The sequence below is a fragment of the Xiphophorus couchianus genome, chromosome 18 (genome assembly GCF_001444195.1).
Source record: "Xiphophorus couchianus chromosome 18, X_couchianus-1.0, whole genome shotgun sequence".
Lineage (NCBI taxonomy): Eukaryota > Metazoa > Chordata > Actinopteri > Cyprinodontiformes > Poeciliidae > Xiphophorus > Xiphophorus couchianus.
This window is the reverse complement of record NC_040245.1, coordinates 7,673,192-7,682,135: the sequence shown is the minus strand read 5'-3', so window position 1 is coordinate 7,682,135 and position 8,944 is coordinate 7,673,192. Positions and strand designations below refer to the sequence as shown.

The window sequence follows — 8,944 nt, the reverse complement described above, 5'->3', positions numbered from 1 at the left end:
CCTCATTACATGATGCGCATTTCTATCAAGATTGTTATGATACCAGTGGTGCCACTGAAAGTTGGGAATTTAACTGTTTCAGTGGATGATTTGCTCCTATTGTTCCATGATTTAAAAGATGGGAGATTCAGCTGAAGGCCATCACTCCAATGACCTTGCAAAACAAAATATTTGCAGATTACAAATATGAATAAGTATTTTTGTTCCATTTCTCATAAGTAACTAGACTGCCAAGTTGAACTTAAGAATTCAATTTACTTAATAGCTAAAAGACGTCTGATATATTTTTTTAATAAAAAGAATGTGCAAACTGTATTTATAATCAACATGTCATAGCATGATAATACAATACATTTAAAATGTCTGTCTAGAATATCTGTCCTTCATTTACATTTAAAAGCTGCAAGCTCAGCTCAAGCAGCACCAAATACAGGTAAGTGCAAAGCTGGTTCAATCCATCAGCATCATTTGATTTTGAAAGGTAATTCAAATTGCTGGACAGACTATAGTTTCACCGCTGCTACCATTAGTGTGCACAAGCAAGGTTTATAAGGAGGCAGTGGACAAGCTCCATCATAACAGACAACTCTTGTGTGTCCTCTTTGGAAGAATCATAACTAATTAGCATTTTCACTTTCTTGTTGACTAAATCATTTGGTTCATTCTCCACGATAATATAAATGTTTGAACTAAGATTACTAAGGTAGCAACTAACTTTTTAGATCTACTTCAACAACTTTTGCCCCCTGGCAGCCACTGCTGTCAGATGTGCCATGACTGCTAAGTTTAGCATGCTAGCAAGTTTCACTTTAGGATTAAAGTTAAACTATTTGAAGCTCTATAAAAAGAAAAATGTTCTTCAAGACAAGATGTGAATTGAAGTCTTGTGATAGTAGTGGAGAATATCACTACACTGTTGGTAGTATCAGGAAAAAAAGAGCTACAATACTAAAAATACAATAACACAATTTAGAGAATTTCAATGGCTAATATTTAATTCCCATCAAAATTAATTTGTATAATGCAGCTTATTTGAAGTGATAAATTAATTAGGCTTTATTTGTGTCATCACATGCAAAGACAGAGCAAGTTTGTGAATGCTACACGGTGCGAAAAAAGACAGGCTTTTGTCATTAGCATTTGGTACAACTGTATAAATGAAACAGGGCAACCAACATAATTTTTGTTGTTGATATAAATGATGTAAGATGGTTTGCTGAACTGCAATATTACAACCTCAGCCCCACCTGCACCATACGTAACTGCTGAAGGATAAATCTTCTGCACCTCAGGTGTGCAATTACAAGCTTCAGTTCTTTATAGACTGACACTTCTATCTTCTTGCAAGGACTGGTCATTTACAATAAATTTGATATAAATGTACTATGACAGAATATCATCAAACTCCCCCTTGCTTGAAAAATAAGCTTGGAAAATTGGGTATGATCCAATTCCCTCTATGCAATCACTGCTGTCAGAAAATTCTCCTCATCTTCTTTTTCATTTTCTCTTGTAACTAGATGCTGTCAAGGCCCAGGGGCTTTGCTGAGCAGTTTGCTTGGCTGTATTTATAATTGGACCCTGTCAACAGTGTCCAGTGCAGCAGAAGTGCAAGGTTTGTTATGGCATCTACTTTGTGGCAATTTCAACACATGGCAGCTGTGAGATATTTTGTCTGTCATTAATGCATAAATATGGGATGGTGCAGACACAATAGTTGCCCCTACATGTTTGTGGAAGGAATGAAAATTATCTAAGCACAGCTGAAGCTAAATTCTTGTTTGCAATGTAAAACTTTAGGGTTGTCTATTTACAAGAAAGCACTGGCATGTGTCTGTTTGTATACAAAAGAATGGAAGACAAACCTAATAATGACGCCTGCTGTTCCCGTCAAAACCAGAATGTCACTTTTTTTCTGTTGACATGATAATTGCATGTAATAGCGGTACAAATGCCAGAAGGGATTTAGAATTCAGCATGGCTCCATCTCTCTGCGGCAAGACTCTAGGTTAGGCATGTTTCAATCCCCTCTGTTATTTCTACATTTTCTATGTTCCTTTGTTCCTGATCAAATGTTCTGTTCACCAAATTGTGGGATTTGACCTGCTTTGCTATTTACTAAGTATCTGTGTGGGTGTTCTCCTAATCAGTGTGGGAGGAAGGGTGGAAAAAAGAAGCCGGATCATGACTGAGCTTGTCAAGACGAAAATGCTCTGCTTGGAAAAGTGTCAGACACCTAGAGGACAAATGGGAAATGAGACAACATGGATGCATGACTCCAAAACGACACAGTAGAACTTAAATCCATTTAGAGCAGGGTGTGGCAGGGTGAAACACGCTGGCTGGCTGTAACGCAAAATTAGGAGAACACTTTTTTCTGATGAATCTCCTTAGGATCATGGTGTCTTGTGCTATAAATATATTTTTTACTTAATAAATCCATGAACTGTACAGGTACAATGTGTAGTATTACTATATACATCCTGAGCTAAACCCACTATCTCCTCAAGAAGTCATAGTAACGTCAGCATCAAGCAGTAGGTTCACAACTGTTCGTTATCCAATTTGAAAAGAAGAATACTAGCCTTTAGATGTGCAAAGCTAGTTCCTCAAGAAATACAGCTGTAACTGAAATGAAAATTGCATCATATAGACATATAATGAACTACACATTTTTCACAAGTTTTACTGTATTTTTTTAAACCATGCATACTTTTATGTCTACTTCACAATTATGTACCACTTTATGTTAGTCTATCAAATACAACCCCAGTAAAATCAATTTAGGTCAGTGGAAGTGACAACATGAGAAAAAGTTCAAGTAGTATGAACAATTTCACCAGGCGCTATTTACGCCCCTCCTCAACACTCCAGGAGGGGGAGACAAAGATCCACTTTGGTGAGGGTAAGAGTCCAGATCGTATATCTAGACAGACCTGCTTATGGTTGTTTTTCTTTATTGTTAGACGCGTTGTAGGAATAGTTGGGTGTCCTTGACTAAGGCATATTTCCTTTGTTATTTATAAAACATGTGTAGGATGTGTTAAAAAACACACCTTCCTTGAACTTGCACACAGACTTTAATCAATAAATCCACTTCTCACGCAAATTTAATCCTACTCATTAAGAGTTTTGCTTAGTAAACCTCAAAGGTCTGTCCTCCCCTCATCACTCTTTCTGTTCAGAATGACACAACCGCCGTCCATTTATCACCCGACAAGCGCATTCCAGGGGAGACACTGGCCAATGGGTAAAGAGGAGGGCGTGACTTTTCTTTTACTCCAGCGAAGCAGGAGTATGAAGTTTCGCGGAACAGTGCACAGCTGCTGGGAGAGAATGGTGCAGCATCGCGCTCAGCTCAGGTGCGTGATATTTCCCAGCTCCGTTTTCATCTTCCTATAACTTTGACCGACGCTCACAGGAGTGCAGGCACAAAGTTTAGACTCTGCCGCTCTACTCCCCAAATGGCTTGGATTATTCCTTCGCATCTGCACGGGACTGGCGCTGCTTTGCTTCTCCTCGCACTGATTCTGACAGGTGATGCCGTAGCAAGTGTTTTTGACAGCTATGGATTATCATACGCCCTGAGGCCCGAGCTCTCGGAAGATACGATACTGGTTGCCAATAATGGGATCCGCGTGCCTTTCGGGAGATCCGTTTTCATTGATCCCATTAACGATTTGGTGGTCCAAGTTCAGCCCGGCGACAGATGCAGCATCACAGTTTTGGATAACGACCCGCTGTCTCAAAGACCAGGACACCTGTCTCCGAAAAAGTTTCCGTGTGAATTTGGCCCCAACGACGTGAAGTATTCACACTTTGGCTCCCGGAGTCCCCCGAGAGACAGAGTGAGATTACAGCTCAGGTACGACACCCAAACGGATACAATAATAATACCGTTCATGATGGAGGTGGAGGTGATCTTCACACAGCTGGAAGTGCTGACGAAAAACATGCCCCTTACTGTTGACAAACTGCTGGGCACCAGTAATCCCATCGATACAGGGATTTTGGAGTTCACCTTTGACAGACGCTCACAGCAATGCAAAATAGCTTCGCTCACCAGCGGGAACGTGATGCCCCGATATGGGAAACTTGTGGATGAGGAGAGCCTCGGAACAATGGTAGATTGTGATGAATTCATTAGGATGAACTTACGTTATCAGCATACTTTTACTTCAAAGTCCCCGAACAGAGATTACATCCCCATGCTGGTAGAATTATATGATAAAGAAGGAAATGTGCTTAAGCAGGAATTTTTCCAGATTTTGGTGCGAATTAAAGACGGAGAGGACAACACGCCCCCTAAGCCCAGCTTTGTTGCCATGATGATGATGGAAGTCGACCAGTTTGTAATGACAGCAGTAACCGTAGACATGCTGGCTGCTGAGGATGTGGAGTCTAATCCCGACGAATTAATTTTCAACATCACTTCCCCTCTCTCCTTTGAAGAGGGCTACATAGTCAGCACAGATGACAGGAATTTACCCATAACCTCATTTTACCAGGGAGACCTCAAAGAATTGAAAATTGCTTATAAACCTCCTGCTGTGGATTCAGACATTGAGAGGATTTTCCAGGTTGAGCTTGAAGTTGTGGACACAGAAGGGGCTGTGTCAGACACGTTTGAATTCATGATTGTTGTTAAGCCGATGAACACGTTGGCCCCTGTGGTTACAAGGAACACTGGTCAGCTACTGTATGAAGGCCAGTCCAGGCCGTTGTCTAGTTCACAGAATCTAGAAATCAGTGATGAGGACAATTTAGACAAAGTAAGAATTAGTGTAATTGATGGCTTGAGGCATGGAGAGTTAACTGTTGTGGGCTCCAGGAGAACATTTTTCACCCCGGCTGACCTTGACGCTGGAGTAGTCATTTATCAGCATGATGGTAGTGATACATACAGTGATAACATTATCTTCAGGATGACGGATGGCACAAATGAAGTGGAGTTTTTGTTTCCCATCACTGTTGTGCCTACAGACGATGAGGCACCTATTATCAATGCCAACACTGGTTTGATTTTGTTCAAAAATCAAGTTATGCAGATTTTCCCGTCAATGCTCAGTGCTGCAGATATTGACTCAGAAGATTCTACAATAAAGTTTGCATTAGAGCTTCCCTTTCCAACAGTGGGGCAGGTGTTGCTGCGTCAGTCTGAGGCACCAAAGGACCCATCTACCTGGAAGTTTAATACAGAGGATGAGATGTATGAGAAAGTAGTGACTGAGTGGCTGCAGCAGGACATTATCGATGGAAAACTGTTTTACAAGCACAAAGGGCCTCACAGCACGAGCACAGTCATGGATCAATTTGTGTTTAGAGTACAAGATGACAATGATCCCCCAAATAAGTCAGGTAAGAGCACATTCATAATCAAAATAATTCCTGTTGATGACCTCCCGCCTGAACTTTACCCTAGTACAACCTTACAAATGACTGTTCACGAGTACCAGCTGACGTACTTCCGGAAAAAATTCCTCCGCTACACTGACCTTGATTCAGAGGATCGAGATTTAAAATACACCATTATCCAACCGCCTACAGACACAGATGAGAACAGCCCTGTTTTACTAGGAGCCCTGGTTTTGACTGAAACCCCAAACACTGAAGTCACAACGTTCACACAGGCACAGATTAACCATCACAAAATAGCCTACAAACCACCTGATCTTGAGCTTGGAATTACCACTCATGTTCTACAGTTCAGATACACTGTGGAAGATGTCTCTAGAAATAGTGTGGAGGGAGTTTTTACAATATTCTTAAAGCCTGTGGACAACAAGCCACCTGAAATAACAAACACCGGGTTTACTGTGCTGGAACGTGGCAGACATATCCTCACCAGAGCCGAGTTGGACACCACAGACACAGACACAGACAGCAGCAAGATAACATTCACTATTACACAGCTTCCTCTTCATGGTCAGATCCAGTTCATATTCACTCCCATGACAAAAGGGGATACCTTCAACCTTGAGAATATTGGAAATGGAATGATCTCATACATCAACAATGGAGATGAATCAACAGTAGACTTGATAAGAATAGACGTCAGTGATGGGGTGCATGTTGTTCCAATTTCTATAAAAATTACAGTGAAGCCAATTGATGATGAGACTCCAACAATTGATCTGCCAGCGGGTACAATAGGCTCCTACATAGATGTACTAGAAAATGAAGCAACAGAAATCACAAGTAATGTAATTCAGGGAAGAGATGAGGATACAGATGACCTCCGTTTGACCTTCATCGTTGAAGACAAACCATCATTTGGTGAAATCCTAGTGAAAGGAGTCCCATCGAGCACGTTTACTCAAGCTGATATCATTAACGGCTTTGTGGTTTATGCCCATACAAGCGGAGAGATTGGCTTAAACACAAAGGAGGACTTTTTCAATCTCACTCTGACTGATATGTCTGATGAATGGACTATAGGAGGAAATAAAATTACAGGTGTCAGAGTTCATGTAACTATTCTGCCCCTGGACAGTCAGGCTCCTGAGGTCTTTGTTGGGCCACAGTTTACTGTTACTGAGGGAGAAAAAAATGTCATTCAGATTCTTCATATAAGCGCGGATGATGTCGACACCCCTAATGATGACCTTCTTTGTACAATTATTGTTCAACCCACTTCAGGGTATGTGGAAAACATCTCTCCAGCACCAGGTTCAGAGAAATCCAGGTCTGGGACAGCTATTAGTGCTTTCACCATCAAAGACATTAGACAGAATCACATTTACTATGTTCAAAGCATTCACAAAGGAGTTGAGCCAGTGGAGGACAGGTTTACCTTCAGATGCTCTGATGGTATCAATTTTTCTGAAAGGCACTTTTTTCCCATCTCCGTAATCCCCTCTAATGATGAAAAGCCAGAGATTTACATGAGAGAATTTGTGGTTATGGAGGGCATGAACATAGTTATTGACACTCCCATACTGAACGGTGCTGATGCAGACCTCCCGTCTGACCAGCTCACTTTTTTCATCGCCAAACCCCCCAGACATGGATTTATTCTTAATCAGCTCACCACTGGAACTCTCCCTGTGTCAAACTTCACCTTGGAACAGATCAGGGATGGCTCTAGTATTGTGTATGAGCATGATGACACAGAGACAACAGAAGATAGCTTTGAAATTGTTCTCACAGATGGAAAATTCAGTGTAGAGAAAACAGTAATAGTTATGGTTATCCCTGTGGATGATGAAACCCCAAGGATGGCTATTAATGATGGCCTAGAAATTGAGATAGGTGATGTTAAAGTAATTAACAATAATGTTTTAAAAGCCACTGATCTGGACTCTGAGGATAGTACACTTACATATATTATAAGATACGGGCCTGGCCAGGGGTATTTGCAAAGAACAATGCCAACTGGTGAATTGCAAAATATCTCAGTTGGAATGAATTTTTCACAAAATGAAGTAGATCAGGGATTGATTTTGTACATCCACAATGGACAAGAGGGAATCCGTGACCTCATTAAGTTTGATGTGACAGATGGAATCAACCCTTTAATTGACAGATACTTCTATGTAACAATTGGTGGGATTGACATAGTTTTCCCTGACGTAATCAATAAAGGAGTATCCCTTAAAGAGGGAGGCCGAGTTACCTTGACAACTGATCTTCTTAGTACAAGTGACCTGAACAGTCCAGATGAGCACTTGGTTTTCACAATCACCCGTGCTCCTGTGAGAGGACACCTGGAATGCACAGACACACCTGGGATGCCAATCTCATCCTTTACTCAGCTCCAGCTGGCTGGTAGCAAAATCTACTACATTCACACGGCTGACGACGAGGTGAAAATGGATAGCTTTGAGTTTGAAGTGACTGATGGCTACAACCCCGTGTTCCGCACTTTTCGCATCTCCATCACTGACGTGGACAACAAGAAGCCTGTGGTTACGGTACACGGCCTGGTGGTGATCGAGGGAGAGAATAAACTCATCACACCTTTTGAAATAACAGTTGAAGACAGAGACACTGTTGACCGCCTGTTGAGATTCACAGTTACTCAAATCCCTGTTCACGGTCGCCTGCTCTTCAACAACAGTCAACCTGTCACCTCTTTCACAAAGCAAGACCTAAATGAGAACATGATCAGCTACAAACATGATGGCACAGAGAGCGCAGAGGACAGTTTCTCCTTCACCGTCACCGATGGAACCCACACAGACTTTTATGTCTTCCCCGACACGGTTTTCGAGACCCAAAAACCCCAAGTGATGAAGATTACTGTTCTTGCTGTGGATAATGGGGTGCCTCACATCATAGTTAACAAAGGTGCCCAGACATTGAGGGTGATGGAGAGAGATCTCTTGGGGTTTGTGATCACAAGTAAGTCCCTCAAAGCAGAGGACAGAGACAGCAATCAGGATTCTGTGACTTTTAGGATTACTGTTGCCCCACTACACGGTTACCTGATCAACCTTGGCAGAGGAAATGCAACTGTCTCCACGTTCACACAAGGTAAGAGAGCTGCTTTTAATATTTCTACTGTTCTTGCAACATTTGTGTCATCCTTCACATACTCTGTCTGAAGACTTTGTAATTCTCAAAGATGTTTGATGCTAATCTTAAACCTCTTTATATTTATCTGCTACGTTAAACCTTCTCCCCATTTGACATTATAAAAGCAACATTTCCTAACAAAGGTTTTATTAATATTGCACCCAAAGCTTCTTTTTTTAGAAAGAAAAAAAGTCTGTTTTCAGGGCCCCAGGCTTACCAGATCTCCAGAGGAGTGTATTTTTTCAAGCAGTGCCTAGTGGTTTCACTTTTGGAAAGAGCTGGTGGAGATTTGTACATTACTGGAAAACTATTTTCAAAGAAAAACCAAGGGAAATATAGATATGGTGGTAAATAATATGAACTGCAAACACGTTGAAGGGAGACTGGCTCAAAGGAAATCACTAGTTTTGTAAACAACACAAGGCTG

The 8,944-nt window shown here is 41.4% G+C and overlaps 1 protein-coding gene across 1 annotated transcript in view; it reads left to right on the top strand.

Moving 5' to 3' along the window:
* The first annotated feature begins 3,294 nt into the window (after positions 1-3,294).
* frem2b (FRAS1 related extracellular matrix 2b) overlaps positions 3,295-8,944 on the top strand; it is a 60,741-nt gene continuing 55,091 nt past the window's right edge. The window contains exon 1 of the mRNA XM_028044713.1: positions 3,295-8,475. Within this exon, the coding sequence (XP_027900514.1) occupies positions 3,465-8,475 (5,011 nt within the window). The 5' untranslated portion in view covers positions 3,295-3,464. The remainder of the gene's footprint in view (positions 8,476-8,944) is intronic.